Here is a 20,139-nt window from a genome sequence, read left to right on the forward strand (position 1 = left end):
CTACGTCCCGCACCGGAGCCGCCGCCGTGGTTAGGCCAGGGTGTGACTAGGGTGGGCATTCTAGTTTCTTTATTTCTATGTTTTGTATTTCTATGTTTTGGCCGGGTATGGTTCTCAATCAGGGACAGCTGTCTATCGCTGTCTCTGATTGGGAATCATACTTAGGCAGCCCTTTTTCCCACCTGTGATTGTGGGTAGTTGTCTATGTGTAGTGGCCTGCTAGCACTACATAGCTTTACGTTGATTTGTTATTTCTTGTTTTGTTGGCGACATTATAAATAAACTAAAAGGTACGCTCACCACGCTGCGCCTTGGTCCATACCTTTCGACGAGCGTGACACTGATGAAACCAAGATTGAACTCTTTGGCCTGAATGCCAAGCGTCACGTCTGGAGGAAACCTGGCACCATCCCTACGGTGAAGTATGATGGTGGCAGCATCATGCTGTGGGGAAGTTGTTCAGCTGTAGGGACTGGAAGACTAGTCGAGATCGAGGGGAAGATGAACGGAGCAAAGTACAGGGAGACCCTTGATGAAAACCTGTGTGTCCCAGCCAGAGCCCGGACTTGAACCAGATCGAACATCTCTGGAGAGACCTGAAAATAGCTGTGCAGCGACGCTCCCCATCCAACCTGACAGAGCTTGAGAGGATCTGCAGAGAAATATGGGAGAAACTCTTCAAATACAGGTGTGCCAAGCTTGTAGTGTCATACCCAAGAAGACTCAAGGCTGTAATTGCTGCAAAAGATGCTTCAACAAAGTACTGAGTAAAGGGTATGAATAGTTATGTAAATGTTTTTTTTTTTTTTTTTTTATACATTTACAAAAGATTCTAAAAACCTGTTTTTGCTTTGTCATTATGGGGTATTGTGTGTAGATTGATGAGTGGGAAAAACAATTCAATCAATTTTAGAATAAGGTTGTAAAGTAACAAAATGCGGTCTGAGGTCTTTCCTAAGCCTACTACCGAAGATAGATGAGATACGCCTGTTGGTTTGCAAATCAGAGGTGGGTTTTTTATGTTTTACTGAGACATGGTTGGATTCATCTGTTTGTGACTCAGAAATTGAGATAAGTAATTACTCTGTTGTCAGGAAGGATCGCAATCGGAACGGTGGGGGAATATGTGCGTTTGTAAGATCAGACATTGCTTTTAACGTCAGATCAGATTTAAACGCTGATCTGGAGATTGTCTGGCTGGATATCTTCTACACCTGCATTGCTTGCTGTTTGGGGTTTTAGGCTGGGTTTCTGTACAGCACTTTGAGATATCAGCTGATGTACGAAGGGCTATATAAATACATTTGATTTGATTTGATATCTGCCTTGCCAAAACCAAGCCGATTTTGTTGGGGGAGTGTTATAGACCGCCCAAGCAGAATGCATTCTATGAAGATCTTGAAATTGTGTTGTCAAACTGTAATGATTCGCTGTTGAAGGAAATAATTTTGTTAGGGGATTTCAATACTGATGTCTGCAAAAAGAATAGCCCAACCCACAATGTATTTATGCACTTTTGTAGATCACTTGCTTTGACCCAAATTATAAAAGATCCCACCAGGATATGTGAAACAGTGCAAAGTACAATTGACTTAATATTGGTGTCTGATAAATCTAGAATATCGCAGAGTGGAGTAATAGTCTATGGAATCAGTGATCATTTTATTACATTTTGCACAAGGAGGATTTTTAAAGATATATTTAAGTGTCACAAAACCGTTAGAATCAGAGGACTCAAAAAATACTGTGTAGAAAAGTTTAGGGAGGAAGTGGGTAAAATTGACTGGTCACCTGTGCTAGATAGTGTAAGGGTAGACAGTGCCTGGGAAGCCTTTAAATGTAGATTCCTTGATGTGGTGAATGTGATGGCTCCCATTAGACGGGTCAGGGTAAAGCAGAGATCTAGCCCTTGGTTTAATCATGAGATTCTAGAATCTATCCAAGCAAGGAATAAGGCTTTAACTAAATTTAAGAACTCTCAAGAGCAGCATGATTTTGTCCTATATAAACATCACAGAAATGAAGCACAGAGCAGGACGGATGAAGCTAAGAGGGGTTACATTGCTAAGAAAATAATTGAAAACAAAAATGACCCTAAAAAGCTTTGGAAATAATTTAAGGAACTAGGCTGTAGTAGTACTACCAAAAACAAACTAAACAGTATTGGACTGAACATCAAAGGGGAGATGGTATATGAAAAGGCAGAGGTTGCCAATGAATTCAAACTATTTTTTTTACTTCTGTCGCCAGCAAGCTGGTTAGCAAGCTGCCCACCAGTTCTGGTTTGTATGGAAACAACCAAGTCAATAAGTATTATGTAGAGTTAGGGGTTCAGCCAAACTCTTTTTCATTTGCAAAGGTAGCAACAGCCAAAATAGTCAGTATGCTGGCAGAGCTTAAATGCTCCAAAGCCACAGGCCTGGATAATATTCCTGCAAGGTTTCTAATAGATTCTGCTGAGCAAATTGGCCCTTGTATTACCATATTGTTAATCTCTCTCTTGAACAAGGCACCTTTCCCAGGGACATGAAACAAGCTAAAGTTATACCTTTGTATAAGAAGGGAATAAAGTCTGACCCTGGGAATTATAGCCTGTATCTATCCTCTGTGTAACATCAAAGATCCTGGAGAGAATTGTACATGAGCAAATGTATGAATATGTTAACAAACAGGGTCTAATGTATGATTTTCAGTCGGGTTTTAGAAAAACATACTCCACTGATTCATGTCTACTTTACTTGACTGACTTCATCAGGAAAGATTGATGAGGGAAATCTGTGTGGAATGGTACTGCTTGACCTACAAAAGGCCTTTGATACAGTTAACCACTGTCTCCTAATCTCCAAACTGGAGGCACTGGGGTTAAGCAGTATCCCTCTAGGCTGGGTAAAGTCCAATTTATCAGGAAGGGAGCAAGTCGTAGCGGTTAATGGTTCACTGTCTCAGGCAAAACCAATGAGTTGTGGCGTTCCGCAGGGGAGCGTGCTTGAGCCTCTGTTGTTTTTATTGTATATTAATGATATGAAAGATGCTTGTTCTTGCCATCTTTTTCTTTATGCGGACTCTACACTTCTGGTGTCTCACAAAAGTAAAACTATGTTGGAGAGCATACTTAGCACAGAGCTTACTAACATTAGCAAATGGCTTGGAGATAATACGTTATCTCTGCACTTAGGGAAAACTGAAGCAATTCTTTTTGGATCCACATCTAAATTGTGTAGGTTGTCTGAAATCAGAGTGGAATTAGGGGGTGAGGTTCTGACTACTAAAACCTCTGTTAGCTACTTGGGATGTATCCTTGATGGAAGCTTGGGAGGTGTGAGCATGGCCAATAAAGTGCTAGGGAAGGTTAATGCCAGGATTACGTTTTTGGCTAGAAAGTCCACGCTGCTTGATAAGGACCATGAAAGTGCTAACTACTGCCCTCATTCAATTCCATTTGGACTGTGTTAGTACTTCCTGGTTTGGGGGCTTATCTAAATTTATGAAGGGGAAGCTCCAGATAGCCCAGAATAAGTTGATCGGGGTAGTTTTGAAGGTGAGTCCACGTACTAACATAGGCAGGAGCTGCTTTCAGGAACTAAACTGGCTGCCTGTTGAGGCTAGGATGTCCCAGATTAGACTAGGTTTGGTTTACAGGAGTATTATGGTCCTGCGCCCAGCTATTTAAGTGATTACTTTCCTCGTGTTAGGGATGCACACAATCACAGCACCAGATCAGGTGTTGCTGATGTGTGCTTATACAGGTTCAGGAGTAATGCTGGGAAAGGTACTTTGTATACTGGAGCCTCAGAATGGAATGAGTTGCCTCTGCCTATAAAAACAATGTCCTCTCTGGACAGCTTAAAAATAAAGTAAAAATATGTTTGATGTCCTCTGTGCCCATATGAATAACCCCTATGATGTAACTGGAATGATGAGATAGATGTTCTTCTTTTATGTTTTTGTTTTATTATTTCACTGCCATACTGTGTTTGATCTTGTCTAGCCATCTTGTCTCAAGAGGACCACAATGGAAATAAGTCCCAGACTTTATTGATGCGCGCGAGCAGTATGGGTGCAGTATGGGTGCAATGATTGAATAACATGTATGTGTACATTTATCTTGCAATGCTCGCGCACGCGACGCGAGCAGTGTGGTCAGCATGTAAGTTGTGCAAAGTTGGTAGAATCATATTCGAAATGATTCACAGCTGTAATGGCTGCCAAAGGTGCTTCCGCCAAGTATTAACTCTGGGGTGTGAAGGCTTACAAGACATCTTAATTTATCTTAATTTATTTATTTTTTAACATTTTTAATTTAGACATTTTCTTTCACTTTGAAAATGTGGAGTGGGTTTTTTAGATCTGTGGGGCAGAATCCAGTTTAATCCCTTTTTAAATGTAATGTTAAGGCAGCAAAATCAGAAGACTGCAAGGGATGTGTAGACTTTCACTGGGTGTATAGACCTTCACTAGGCACTGTAGAGCGACAGGTAGCCTAGTGGTTAAGAGAGTTGGGCCAGTAATTGGTTCGAATCCCCGAGCCAACTAGGTGAAAAATCTGTTGATATGCACTTGAGCAAGGCACTTAACCATAGCCGTTTTGGAAAAGAGTGTCTGCTAAATGACTAAAATGTAAAAATGTTTGTCCTGTAGCCGATCTTTCCGTTTCTTCCCCAAAAATGTAATGAGATCTATGGATAGACAGGCCTCAGATCCAGTAGAGACACCAAGAGACTGGAAACTCTACAGAGAGGCAAATGGGTAGAATATATTGTGAAAGACAAACTTTACTTTAGATCAAGCTCATTCCACTGAGAAATAAGTCTAGTCAAAGATAGACATTATTTTTGGGGGGCACCTAATTTATGGATGTCACCTGGAGGAAATGGATTTGATCTTCTGCGTTTGAGAGCTTCTCCATGTCAGCATCTCTCCTCCTCACGTCAGCAAACTCCTGCTCCAGTTGCTCTTTCAACTCAACTCACTTCAGACCTTTCCTGGGCTCTGATCAGCTCCTTCACATCAGAGCGCCTTATCTCAATGGAGTGCATGAGCTCAGTGAAGATCCTCTCACTGTCTTCCACTGCTGCAAGTGCAGAGTGCTGTAAGGACACACACACACACAGAGGAGGGGGTCCGTTTCAACCAGCCCATTCACTCAGCTCTTACCTGGATCCCAGACAGCTTGGAAATGTGAATATGTAAATAATTTACATAGATGACACCAACACTTAGCTTCAGTGAGTCCACAGCCTGTCTCACATCCTGCATCTCCCTCTCTCTCTCCTGGATTGTCTGTTGGGATTTCGGATGTTTCTCCCCCAACTCTTTGCATATAAATTAATCCTGAATGTGAAATGCCTTATATTCTAGTGTTTAAGTTTGAAATATGTTATGCCCTAGGGGCCTCCCGGGTGGCGCAGTGGTCTAAGGCACTGCATCGCAGTGCTAGCTGTGTCACCAAAGATTCTGGGTTCGAGCCCAGGCTCTGTCACAGACGGCCTCGACCGGGAGGCCCATGGGGCGGTGCACAATTGGCCCAGCGTTATCCGGGTTAGGGAGGGTTTGGCCGGCAGGGATATCCTTGTCTCATCGTGCACTAGCGACTCCTGTGGTGGGCCGGGCGCAGTGCACGCTGACCAGTATGGTGTTTCCTCTGACACATTGGTGCAGCTGGCTTCCGGGTTGGATGGGCATTGTGTCAAGAAGCAATGCGGCTTGGTTGGGTTGTGTTTTGGAGGACGCATGGCTCTCGACCTTCGCCTACCACGAAATTGGGGAGAAAAAAGGGATAATAATAATAATAATGTTATGCCCTATATAAACTCAATGTGAAGATTGGCAACAACAACTCCTTTCCCCAACTTAGGTCCCACCTTGTTCACGCTCCCTCGCCCATGCTCACATCGCCCAATGGTCCTACCCTCCCATTTCACTTCCTTCCATTAAAAATTAATGGCTTCCTCACCCCTATCCTGTTCAGTGCGGATCAGTGGATCTCGACCGTCAGTCTTAGGCCTTAGGTCTGTGGTTATAGGCCTAGTGGCTATGTCTGTACAGCACATACAGTAGGACAGTCATGCAAGATGTTGTTACAGTGTCTGGTACTGGGGTTGCCATGCATGCCAGTCTCTCCTGGCTAAGAATTGAGGAGAGACTGACCGCATCACTTCTTTTTATAAGAAACAATGTTTTGAAAATCCCAAATAGTTTGCATAGTCAACTTACACACAGCTTTAACACAGACACGTACACCACACGCCACCAGGGTTCTCTTCACAGTCCCCAAATCTAGAACAAATTCAAGAAAGCGTACAGTATTATATAGAGCCATTATTGCATGGAATCTCATATTGCTCAAATAAAGAGCAAACCTGGTTTCAAAAAACAGATAAAGCAACACCTCACGGCACAACGCCTCTCCCCTATTTGACCTAGATAGTTTGTGTGTATGTATTAATATGTAGGCTACGTGTGCCTTTAAAAATGTTTCATGTAGTTCCGCACTGGAGCTGTTCTTGTTTATTAATGTTCTATACTATGTAATGTTTCATGTTTTGTGTGGACCCCAGGAAGAGAAGCTGCTACTTTTGCAACAACTAATGGTGATCCTAATAAAATACCAAATACCCCCATGTTCTCTAATGTTCAGTTGACGTTCTGATTAAAATTGTGCAGTTAGCTCTGACATCTGTGGTTGCATCTATCTTTCAAACCAAACAATTGGCGACTATGGCTGTATTGTCCCCTAACACCACCCTCTCTCTTTCTCGCTCTGTCTGGTGAGTCCCCGCTTCCATGGACTCGATGGATTTAGTCTTTTGAAGCTCACACAACCGTGCTGGATGTTCGGGACACTTGACTATGATGAAAAGTACTCAGATGCTGTTGCTCTTTTAACACAGTTTTTTTTACAGTTAGAGCGAGCACAACTATCATATACTTGTGTAATGTATAAATATTTGTTTTTGACAGTGGTTTGTTACAAGCTTACAGGCTTTGGTTTTATCATTTATATTTCGAGGTTGGACATTAGCATGTTGGGCGCACCGTGTGGTGTCACCTCGTTAGTCAGTATGTGTTACACCTTTGCCTGCTTGTCATCTCGTTAGTCAGAAGGTGTTTCACCTATGTTGGCACAGGTGATCTTTAAGAGCGGCTGGCCCAGTGCTCCAGTTGGCTTGAAAGATGTGGAGGGTTAACACCTTTAGTTGGCGCTCCCTATTTTGATTTCTAAAAACCAATCCTTTATCTGATCTTCCCTGTTTTCATTTTGCTCTGCTTTTTGGTTTGCCTCCTGTCTTTAAGTTTGCCGTGGGTTTTATTTTGTTTGCCTCTTCTTGGGCATATTCAGTGGGCACTCATGGTGGGTGTCTTTAAGGGCCCAGTTGTTGTTGCTAGTCAACTTTCAGTGGACTCCCCCATGAGTGTCTTTCAGAACCCCTCCTAGAACTCCCACCTTTTTCGTTTTGGTCATTGTCAGTGACTGTAAAGATACTGTACCTTCATAGAAAATGACTCAAGTGAAAGTCACCCAGTAAAATACTACTTGAGTAATTTGGTTTTAAATATACTTAAGTATCAAAAGTAAATGTAATTTCTCAAATATACATAAGTATAAAAAGTATAAACTATTTAAAATTCCTTATATTAAGCAAACCATACAGCACCATTTTATTGTTATTTTTTTGGTACATTTACAGATAGCCAGGGCCACACTCCAACACTCGGAGATCATTTACAAATGAAGCATGTGTGTTTAGTGCATCTGCCAGGTCAGAGTCAGCAAGGATGGCCAGGGATGTTGTCTTGATACGTGCGTGATTTGGACCATTTTCCTGTTCTGCTAACCATTCGAAATGTAACCGGTACTTTTGGATGTCAGGGAAAATGTACGCAGTATAAAGTACATTCTTTTCTTTAGGAATGTAAAGTAAAAGTTGTCAAATCTAAAAAGTAAAGTACAGATACCACAAAAAACGACTTTAGTACTTTAAAGTATTTTTACTGAAGTACTTTACAATGGTTTTTGAGACGGGGAGTCACCAAAAGCTGCAATCATTAGGTATTTTGTAGCAAATAAAAAATATATATTTCATACATAAGCTCTTTTTTTTTTAACCAAAACTTACAACTGTGTTCATTTGCATGACAATTAATTGTGACCCAAAATTCCATAGTTGTCACATCTCTAGTTGGTGTCTCTGACCCTGGGGATACGTTAAGCCCCCCAACGTTCTGTATTGTTCAGTTGAAGTTATAATTAAAAGAATACAGTTTGCTATGACATCTGTGGTCATGTCTCCTTCAAACCTAACACTAGTCTTAGGCCTATAAATCAAGGGTTACTTCATTCATTTAAATCAATGTAAATCTTACAGGCAGAGGCTGTCAGAGGAAGCGTGAAAACGGAAGATACTCAATTGTCCCCTCTGACCTTCTCCAATGGGGTTTTGAGAAGGAAATGAGGAGAGCGGACATCAGGAGTATCCAACTGAGATTTTCCCTGTGTTGTCAATGTTAGGTTGAAAATTGGATGTTCATCATTGATTAGTAATGCCTGACCGGTGACTATAAAATCCTGTCTGTCATCTGAACTAATTGAGATGGTAGTTGCCTGTCAAGATTAAAGTTACGATTTATAGAGCTCCTGTATGCTGCCTCTGTCTGGTCTTAGACGTCATATAGTTCGTCATATAGTTGACGCTACACTCTCTGAACCCTCCAAACTGGGTTTACATTAACAATTACATTGGAACAAAAACATTCTGGCACACTGGCAGTGCCAAGTTGTCCTATTACATTTACCTGCCTCAATATTTTCACATCTCCGGTAGAGGGGGCGCAATGCTTTTTATTAGATACAGTAGAAATTACTTTGCAATGTTAAAGAGACAAAAACCTTTGACGCGGATGTAACCTGTAAAGATAGCACCACCTCCCGATCCTTTTGTTACCCTGTGATACCCTGGTAATTTGTACATACGTTTACTGATTTCAGGGAGAAGTTGCTTCTTCAGATTCACCATCACTTCTGACGGGACCCTCCGGAGGAAAATAATCAATTGAATATTGATACACACCCAACTAAAAAGTAATTTCACAGGTAAAATGCAACCCTATCGAATGCAAATGAAACCGTACATTGCATAGTCTAACGTTACATTTTGCACTACTCCAAATTAGGTTGCATGCCATTATGATACTAATCTACATTTGATCTGTTGAATTGAATGCGCATTGTTCAAGCGACGTTAAATAATTTATTATAAATCCAATATATGATTTTTGTATATATTGCATCATTGTTATAATCGGAAATGTGTTTTGTTTATAATCGCTGCATCAGACATTCGCACCATCTCGAAATTGACAGTGCTATTCTAAGCCAATTTATTTATTTGTCAGGGACAATGCACATTAACTAACATTTAATGTGCCAGATTTAGCCAGTATGGAAGTTTGCATCTGTAGTCCCTGGGCAGATAGGCTAGATACTAGATAGCCAACTGTGGTTTATCTTGTAACTCAAACGTTACTACGTGGGGCGATTAGTGTTAACATATGCTATGTTGATAACGCTAAATACGACACCAATAGGATATCATGATTTATTGAACTTTAAAGTACTTACATTATTTACAAGAGCTAAACGCGGAATGGGGATGTACTTTCAGAGAAAACATGAAACTGATAGGGTGATTCAGAAGGTAGCTGGAGGGGGATTTGAACCTTTGCCAATAAAAAAGTGAATGCTGCAACCTAGTCTCAGAGCATTTCGTATAATTCTGTACGTACATTTGTGGTACTCCATTTATATATCTTATGGTATGTCTTAATTTGTGGATGTCCAGGGTTAGAGGAAGGATTAGCTAACATGCCAAGTTGTTGCCAATTAGGTAAAAAAGTAGTAAGTAATTAGCAAAAATGCTAAAGTTGTCTTCGATGAGATTCAAACATGCAACCTTTTTGGTTGCTAGATGTTCACATTGTTATACACCCAAGCAACCACCCTCCCTCCTTTTGATTTTCCCTTAAGTAACCTTCTGTCTTATGTAACCATACCAAATGGAACATATCATACTAAATTGGGTGTCCAGGATTTACTTTTACTATGTTACATCTAGTCTATGAGACCAGGCTGTGCTCCCAATGGAGATGTTTGTACTTGCCTAACAATTACTCTCCTGATGTAATTATTTTTCTTAACAACATACACCAACTGATGGTGCAATAAAGACGCTTTACAATTGGTTTTCACTCTGCACGCATGCAAGCACACACACGCACGCACACACACACACACACACACACACACACTGGTAGCCATCCACCTCTGGCCTGCTCGCCTCCCTACCTCTGAGGAAGTACAGTTCCCGCTCAGCCCAGTCAAAACTGTTCGCTGCTCTGGCACCCCAATGGTGGAACAAACTCCCTCACGACGCCAGGTCAGCGGAGTCAATCACCACCTTCCGGAGACACCTGAAACCCCACCTCTTTAAGGAATACCTAGGATAGGATAAAGTAATCCTTCTAACCCCCCCCCCCCCCCTTAAAAGAGTTAGATGCACTATTGTAAAGTGGTTGTTCCACTGGATATCATAAGGTGAATGCACCAATTTGTAAGTCGCTCTGGATAAGAGCGTCTGCTAAATGACTTAAATGTAAATGTAAATGTAGCCAATTATTCTGTAGTCAAGTTCACTGTTGTAATTACGGAGGAGAATGGCAGAGTCATAGTTGTATGATTTACTAGTGTCTGCGTCCCAGCTGACCCACTATTTGGGACAACCTTAAAAGATACAGTACCTACTTTTTCAGACACTGGATACGCAATATCGATATGCCAGCATCAGCTCCTTGAGCGTTAGGCATTGTGGTAGTACTGTAAGTTTGCCACAGGTCATGCCCTGGAAATTGAACATGATTTTTCAAGCATTTACTGTTTTCAATGAAGGAACATCGTGCAAAGGGGATGTTGCTCTATCCAGCTTAGGGAAATAGTTAAATAGTAATAGAATGTGCTGAATTCTTCATTAAGGACGTTTTTTGCTATACAGGTCATAATGCCAATTTTCAAATAGTAATGCCAATTATAATGTATGCACCATATAATGTTATAATCAGCATATAATCATATCTTATATCATTTCATGATAATATAACATAAAACGGACAGAGCTATGAATTTGAGAATCATGCTGACACAGATCTCAACTTAGTGCCTTCCTCAGCACGTGTTAGAAAACTGGAGTGAGTGAGTACTGGCCATGGGAATGTCACAGGAAGGTTGTTGACTACCATTTGGGAAACATAAAGAAAACTGGACCAAATTAGATGTATTCTGCAACCATTTTGCCAATGTATACAGACATTTTTTGGAACATTCTGAGACTCAACATGTTCACAAGGACACTTACTTGAAAAACTCATTTTCTCACTCAATCTTTTTCTCAATGTCGCAGGGACGTCACAATGCTACGGATTTACTTGTGCTTGAGTGTTGTCGTCAACATGGCCGTCTCGCAGGAGGCTGAGGAACCCATCTTATACACGGCAAGTGCCACTCTCGCAACCTCCACATGCATACACTGCAGTGCATGCTGCAAAAAAAAATGGCACTAAAAGACGCAGCTTCTTACCGAAGAAAACAGGCTTCTGTTCAACAGTTGTGGCAACTCTTTGGTAAATTTTCCGCAAGTTTGTGCCAAGCTCAAATTTTCAGTTTTGTGGCAAACTGGCGTCAAATTTGCAGTGACTTGTGAACTTCTGGAAAACAATTCTAGAAAGCTTGTAGCGAACATCTATTGTTTCCTGCAACATATGACTATACAAATTAGTTCCGATTTTTGGTTACTTTCTGTATTAACAACATTTAATGCAGTGTTAGGGAGTAGTGAACTATATGTACACTGAACAAAAATATAAACGCAACATGTAACAATTTCAACGATTTTACTGAGCTACAGTTCATGTAAGGAAATCAGTCAGTTTAAATAAATTCATTAGGCCCTAATCTATGGATTTCACATGACTGGGACTACAGATATGATTATGTTGGTCACAGACACCTTAAAAAAAGGTAGGGACATGGATCAGAAAACCAGTCAGTATCTGGTGTGACCACCATTTGCCTCATGCAGTGCGACACATCTTCATGTTGATTGTGGCCTGTTGAATGTTCTCCCACTCCACTTCAATGGCTGTGCAAAGTTGCTGGATATTGGCGGGAACTGGGACACGCTGTCATACACATCGATCCAGAGCCACTCCGACATTGATCGTCCTAATATTAATGTATTTCTTCATTCCATTCTTTTACTTTTAGATTTGTGTATTGTTGTGAAGTGTTAGATACTACTGCACTGTTGGAGCTAGGAACAGAAGCACAAACACCCTCAATAACATCTGCTAAATATGTGTATGTGACCAATAGATTTGATTTTATTTGAGAGCATCCCAAACATGCTCAATGGGTGGGTGACATGTCTGGTGAGTTTGCAGGCCATGGAAGAACTGGGCCATTTTCAACTTTCAAGAATTGTGTACAGATCCTTGCAATATCATTCTGAAACATGACGTGATGGCAGCGTATGAATGGCACAACAATGGGCCTCGGGATCTCATCACAGTATCTCTGTGCATTCAAATTGCCATCGATAAAATGCAATTGTGTTTGTTGTCCGTAGCTTATTCCTGCCCATACCATAACCCCACTGCCACCATGGGGCATTCTGTTCACAATGTTGACATCAGCAAACCGCTCGCCCATATGACGCCATCTGCCTGGTACAGTTGATACCGGGCTTCAGCCGTGAAGAGCACACTTCTCCAGCATGCCGGTGGCCATCGAAGGTGAGCATTTGCCCACTGAAGTTGGTTATGACACCGAACTGCAGTCAGGTCAAGATCCTGGTGAGGACGAGGAGCAGGAAGATGAGCTTCCCTGAGACGGATTCTGACAGTTTGTGCAGAAATTCTTCTGTTGTGCAAACCGACAGTTTCATCAGCTGTCTAGGTGGCTGGTCTCAGACGATCCCGCAGGTTAAGAAGTCGGTCCTGGGCTGGTGTGGAGGTCCTGGGCTGGTGTGGTTACACGTGGTCTGCGATTGTGATGCCGATTGGATGAACTGCCAAATTCTCTAAAACGGCTTATGGTAGAGAAATTACCATAACATTTTCTGGCAATAGCTCTGGTGGACATTCCTGCAGTCAGCATGCCAATTGCATGCTTCCTCAAAACAAAATCTGTGGCATTGTGTTGTGTGGAAAAACTGCACATTTTAGTGGCCTTTTATTCTCCTCAGCACAAGGTGCACCTGTGTAATGATTGTGCTTAATCAGCTTCTTGATATGCCACGCCTGTCAGGTGGATTAATTATCTTGCAAAGGAGAAATGCTCACTAACAGGGATGTAAAGAAATTTGTGAACAATTTGAGAGAAATACGTTTTTGTGCACATGGAACATTTCTGGGATCTTTTATTTCAGCTCATGAAACATGGGACCAACACTTTACATGTTACATTTATCTTTTTGTTCAGCATAGTTCAACTTGTAATTCAACTACATTTTCCAGTAGCTTGGTGGTAGTTGAGATAAATTCAAATCTAGGTAGTTAATAACTTTTTGCCAGGTAGTGGTGCAGCTAACTACTGGAACTACATAATACTTTGTTTGCAAAAATGTTATAAATTATGGGTGAAGTAGGCAATCATTTATTTTATTTTTTGGGCATCAAACCTGCCCAATTCTCACTTGAAACATAGTTTTTGTGTTTTATAGACTAAATTAAACATTCTGTTAAGATATGACTCCAACGTGATCTGTTCTTGCAATTTGTAGTCTATGACATTTCAGATTTACATTATGATAATTTTTTTCACGAGGTAGTATAAATGTAGTGAACTACTTTTTCAAAGTAACTTTAGGTAGCCCTTTACACTCGTACTTGTATACGGGTTGGAAATGGCATATTTGGACACTGACAAGAGTGTAAATTTGAACAGTGGCTGTACAGTAACTTTTCAACATTACTGTACAGCCACAGATGGCGCCGATAGAGATGGCAGCTTCGCTTCTAGTCCTTAGGAAACTGTGCAGTATTTTTTTTAAATGTATTATTTCTTACATTGTTAGCCCAGAAAACCTTAAGTGTTATTACATACAACCGGGAAGAACTATTGGATATCAGAGACACGTCAACTTACCAGCACAACCAGCACTACGACCAGGAATACAACTTTCCCAAAGCGGATCCTTTGTCTGCACCTCCCAGGGCATTTGAACTGATTCCAGAGCCCGACCCAAAACATTGCTGCCAGAGGAGAGGGCGCCGGAGCGGTCTTCTAGTGAGGCTTCGGATGCGCGCACACCACCCACCGCTTCCGAGTATATTACTCGCTAATGTCCAGTCCCTAGTTAACAAAGTTGACGAAATCAGGGCAAGAGTTGCTTTCCAAAGAGATATCAGGGATTGTAACATACTCTGTTTTACGGAAACATGGCTAGCTGGGAACATGCCGTCGCAGTCCATACAGCCAACGGGATTTTCAGTGCATCACGCTGACAGGAATAAACATCTCTCTGGTAAGAAGAAGGGCGATTTGGGGTAAATAGTGGCTATTGTTTTCTATATTACAGTAGTTGCGTATGCTGGCAATAGGATCATGCACTTCTTCCAGTGTTACCGCACACATTTCCAAACACTCCATATCTATTTGACTATACCAATATAACTTATTTGTTTTTTTTGTTATAGGTTGTCTAGTTAGTCTTCAATTGAATGTCCTTCTAATTTGTTTCGTATGTTTCATGATTAACGACTTATGGTGTAATTGTAACAACATACAGGAACTCAAGTCCTTTTATTCACTTGACCTAGAATTCCTCACAATCAAATGTCGACCGTATTATCTCCCAAGAGAACTCTCCTTGGTTATCCGTCACAGCCGTGTACATCCCCCCGCAAGCGGATACCAAGAAGGCCATCAAGTTCACTGGACTTTATGCAAACTGGAAACAATATATCCTGAGGGTGCATTTATTGTAGCTGTGGATTTTAACAAAGCTAATTTGAGAAAAAGGCTACCTAAATTCTATCAGCATATCGATTGCTGTACACTAGAGAGTAACACGCTCGAATATTGCTACTCTAACTTCTGCGATGCATAGAAGGCCCTCCCCCGCCCTCTTTTTGGCAAATCTAACCATGACTCCATCTTGTTGCTCCCCTCCTATAGGCAGAAACTAAAACAGGACGTGCCCGTGCTTAGGTCTATCCGACCCTGGTCTGCCCAATCGGATTCCAAGCTTCAAGATGCTTTGATCACGTGCTTTGATCACGTGGACTGGGATATGTTCCCGGTAGCCTCAGATAATAACATTGACGTATATGCTGACTCGGTGAGCGAGTTTATAAGGAAGTGTATAGGAGATGTTGTACCCACTGTGTCTATTAAAACCTTCCCTAACCAGAAACTGTGAATTGATGGCAGCATTTGCGCAAAATTGAGAGCATGTACCACCGCATTTAATCATGGCAAGGCGACTGGAAATATGGCCGAATAGTTATTCCCTCCGTAAGGCAATCAAACAAGCAAACTGTCAATATAGAGACAAAGTGGAGTCGCAATTCTGGGACAGAGAGATAGAAGCTGTTTTTCAATCTCAAGGCCATTAGATTGTCAAACAGCCACCACTAGCACAGAGAGGCGGTTGCCTACTTACAGACTTGATATCATTGGCCACTTTAATAAATGGAACACTAGTCACTTTAATAATGCCACTTTAAGAATGTTTACATATCTCGCATTGCTCATCTCATATGTATATAATGTATACTGTATTCTTCACTATCTATTCTTTACTATTTATTGAATCTTCCCGCTCTGTCACTGCTCATCCATATATTTTGTACTTATATATTCTTATCCCATTCCTTTACTAGATTGTGTTATTAGGTTTTGTTGTGGAATTTGTTAGATATTAGGGTTGTTGTGGAATTGCTAGATATTACCTGTTAGATACTGCTGTACTGTTGGATTTAGAAGCATAAGCATTTCACTTCACTCGCAATAACATCTGCTAACCATGTGTACGTGAACAATAAAATTTTATTTGAACATGCTATACATGACATCAGATCTCAGGGTCTCCACTTCACAGCTCTGTATGGGTTTTGACTAACAGCCATTCCGAACATGAGCACCATGCGCCAGTGATGCGTGGGCTAACTCATAACACGCAGTCCCCGCAGATATTGCGGTGAAGGCAGGTTTAGGGTCATGCAATATTGTGTGGATGAAGGGCGGGTCCTGGTTGAATAAAGAGAAAACAATAGCCTACTGTAGCCTACTGGATGGAATAAATTAAATCTGACTGTAGGTCTATAACCTTAATATTAATTCCTGCAGAATTAAGGATTTTTTCCAGTGAAATGATACACCAACTGTAGGCAAATTTTTTACTCAGGAACCGGAGTGGAGAAATATTATTTCTTTCTTTCAGCATCTTGAGAGAATGTGAATGCGCAGTTAGATTCAGGCTGTATCACAACCAGCCATGATTGGGAGTTCCATAGGGCAGCTAACAATTGGCCCAGCGTCATCCAGGTTTGGCCGGTGTAGGCCGCCATTGTAAATAAGAATTTGTTCTTAACTGACTTGCCTAGTTAAATTAAGGTAAGGGGCCTCCCGAGTGGCACAGTGGTCTAAGGCTGTGCCACTAGAGATTCTGGGTTCAAGTCCAGCCGGCTGCGACCGGGAGGCCCATGGGGCGGCGCACAATTGGCCCAGTGTCGTCCGGGTTAGGGCATAGTTTGGCCGGCAGGGATATCCTTGTCTCATCGCGCACTAGCGACTCCTGTGGCGGGCCGGGCGCAGTGCACGCTGACCAGGTCGCCAGGTGTACGGTGTTTCCTCCAACACATTTTTGCGGCTTGCTTCCGGGTTGGATGGTCATTGTGTCAAGAAGCAGTGCAGCTTGGTTGGGTTGTGTTTTGGAGGACGCATGGCTCTCGACCTTCGCCTCTCCTGAGTCCGTACGGGTGTTGCAGCGATGAGACAAGACTGTAACTACTACCAATTGGATACCACGAAATTTGGGACAAAAATGGGGTGTTAATACAAAAATATATATAAAAATAAATAAATAAAGGTAAAATTAAAATTTTATTTTTTTTGAAAAAAAGATACTGTCTGTAGAGGTGCTATCTTTATCAGCATCATTAAAGCTGATAGTATTTCAACCACATAAAATATGCATCCAAGCCGAACTGAAATCTTATCAGAAATATGTTGGGTCGTTTTCACAGCTTTCTATTTCCTAGGGTTAGGGTCGGTTGCGGGCCTCCAGATTTTCACTTTATCACTTAGTCGGGCGGTTGCAGATGGGTTATTGGTAATTGCGAGCGTGTGTGGGTGGGTGAACGAACAGCTGACCTGCTCACCCCCACCACGTGCGACAAGAAGTTCCCAAATTTGGTCCTCGGGACTCCAAGGGGTGCACGTTTTGTTTATTGCCCTAGCACTACACAGCCGAGTCAAATAATGATCTAATGAACAAGCTTTGATCATTTAAATCAGCTGTGTAGTGTTAGGGCAAGAGCCAAAACGTTCACCCGGGGACCGAGTTTGGGAAATGCTGTGCAAGGGCATTGTGGACAGGGATGGCAGATGTGGGTGCCCTGACCTTAGTTATCTATGTGTTCTTTATTATTTTTGGTTAGGTCAGGGTGTGACTAGGGTGGGTATGCTAGTTTTGTCTTGTCTAGGGTTTTTGTATATCTAGGGGTTTTGTAGGTCAATGTATCTATATGTCTATGGTGGCCTGATATGGTTCCCAATCAGAGGCAGCTGTTTATCGTTGTCATTAATTGGGGACCATATTTAGGTAGCCATTTTCCCTTGGGTATTTGTGGGTTCTTGTCTATGTGTAGTTGCCTGTTCAGCACTCATTTGTATAGCTTCACGGTTCGTTTTGTTATTTTGTTAGTTTTGTTCAGTGTTCATTCTTAGAAATAAGAAGAATGTACGCATACCACGCTGCGCCTTGGTCTCCTCCTTTTGACGGCCGTGACAGAAGAACCCACCACAAAAGGACCAAGCAGCGTGAAAAGGAGGAGCAGTGTTTTATGGAGAAATGGACCTGGGAGGAGATACTGGATGGAGCAGGACCCTGGACGCACGCGGGGGAGTATCGCCGTCGGAAAGAAGAAATAGAGGCAGTAAAAGCGGAAGGGCGATATTATGAGGAGAAATACAAACAAGGCAAGCACGAGAGGCAGCCCCAATACATTTTTTTTGGGGGGGAACACGAGGAGATTGGCTGAGTCAGGTTGGAAACATGAGCCAACTCCTCGTGCTTACCGTGGGGAGTGTGTGACTGGTCAGGCACCGTGTTATGCAGAAATGCGCACGGTGTCTCCAGTTCGCATTCATAGCCCGGTGCGCTCTATTCCAGCTCCTCGCATTTGCCGGGCTAGAATGGGCATCCAGCCAGGACGTATTGAGCCAGCTCTACATTCCAGATCTCCAATGCGTCTCCACGGCCAGTGTATCCTGTGCCTCCTCCCCGCACTCGCCCTGAGGTGCGTGTCCCCAGCCCGGTACCACCAGTGCCGGCACCACGCATCAGGCCTCCAGTGCGCTTCCACAGTCCAGTACGGCCTGTGCCTCTTCCTCGCACTCGCCCTGAGGTGCGTGTCCTCAGCCCGGTACAACTAGTTCCGGCACCACGCATCAGGCCTCCAGTGCGCTTCCATAGTCCAGAGCTTCCGGCGACAGTACCCAGTCCAGAGCTTCCGGCGACAGTACCCAGTCCAGAGCTTCCGGCGACAGTACCCAGTCCAGAGCTTCCGGCGACAGTACCCAGTCCAGAGCTTCCGGCGACAGTACCCAGTCCAGAGCAACAGTCTGGAACCTCCAACGACGAGCCACAGTCCGGAACCTCCAACGACGGGCCACAGTTTGAAACCTCCTACGACGGGCCACAGTCCGGAGCCTCCAGCGGCGATCCCCAGTCCGGGGTCTCCAACAAAGGTCCCCAGCCCGGGGTCTCCAACAAAGGTCCCCAGCTCGGAGTCTCCAGCGAAGGTCCCCAGCCAGGGGTCTCCAGCGATGGTCCCCAGCCCGGGGTCTCCAGCGACGGTCCCCAGCCCGGGGTCTGCAGCGAAGGTCCCCAGCCCGGGGTCTCCAGCGACGGTCCCCAGCTCGCGGTCTCCAGCGAGGGTCCCCGATCCGGGGCCTCCGGCGATGAACCGCAGTCCAGAGCCTCTAGCGATGATCCACGGTCTGGATCTACAAAGGCGGAGGGATCAGTGTAAAGAGGGGGGGCGGCGTCCAGAACCCGAGCCGCCACCGAGGGTAGATGCCCACCCGGACCCTCCCCTATAAGTTCAGGTTTGCGGTCGAGAGTCCGCACCTTTGGGGGGGGGGGGGGGGGGGTACAGTCACGCCCTGACCTTAGTTGTCTATGTTATCTTTATTATTTTTGGTTAGGTCAGGGTGTGACTAGGGTGGGTATGCTAGTTTTGCCTTGTCTAGGGGTTTTGTAGGTCTTGGTATATATATGTCTATGCTGATATGGTTCCCAATCAGAGGCAGCTGTTTATCGTTGTCTCTGATTGGGGACCATATTTAGGTAGCCATTTTCCCTTGGGTATTTGTGGGTTCTTGTCTATGTGTAGTTGCCTGTTCAGCACTCATTTGGGGCGGCAGGGTAGCCTAGTGGTTAGAGCGTTAGACTAGTAACCGAAAAGGTTGCAAGTTCAAATCCCCGAGCTGACAAGGTACAAATCTGTCGTTCTGCCCCTGAACAGGCAGTTAACCCACTGTTCCTAGGCCGTCATTGAAAATAAGAATTTGTTCTTAACTGACTTGCCTAGTTAAATAAAGGTAAAATTAAATAGCTTCACGGTTCGTTTTGTTATTTTGTTAGTTTTGTTCAGTGTTCATTCTTAGAAATAAGAAGAATGTACGCATACCACGCTGCGCCTTGGTCTCTTCCTTTTGACGGCCGTGACAGATACCCGAAGGTTGCAAGGTCAAATCCAATGATAGAAAGTTGTTTTTGAGATGTTTGTTTTAAGCCTAACCCAAACTTTACCTTTTTCCTTTAAACATTGAGAGTTAATGCCTAAACTTAAGATTTCGGA

The 20,139-nt window shown here is 43.1% G+C and overlaps 1 protein-coding gene across 1 annotated transcript in view; it reads left to right on the forward strand.

Annotated features, from left to right (window-relative positions):
• The first annotated feature begins 8,937 nt into the window (after positions 1–8,937).
• The window catches only part of LOC139567035 (EGF-containing fibulin-like extracellular matrix protein 1), a 31,494-nt gene continuing 20,292 nt past the window's right edge, over positions 8,938–20,139 (forward strand). Inside the window, exons 1-2 of the mRNA XM_071388451.1 lie at positions 8,938–9,091; positions 11,451–11,541. Of these exons, the coding sequence (XP_071244552.1) occupies positions 11,461–11,541 (81 nt within the window). The 5' untranslated portion in view covers positions 8,938–9,091; positions 11,451–11,460. The remainder of the gene's footprint in view (positions 9,092–11,450; positions 11,542–20,139) is intronic.

Source organism: Salvelinus alpinus, unplaced genomic scaffold, assembly GCF_045679555.1.
Source record: "Salvelinus alpinus unplaced genomic scaffold, SLU_Salpinus.1 scaffold_40, whole genome shotgun sequence".
Taxonomy (NCBI): domain Eukaryota; kingdom Metazoa; phylum Chordata; class Actinopteri; order Salmoniformes; family Salmonidae; genus Salvelinus; species Salvelinus alpinus.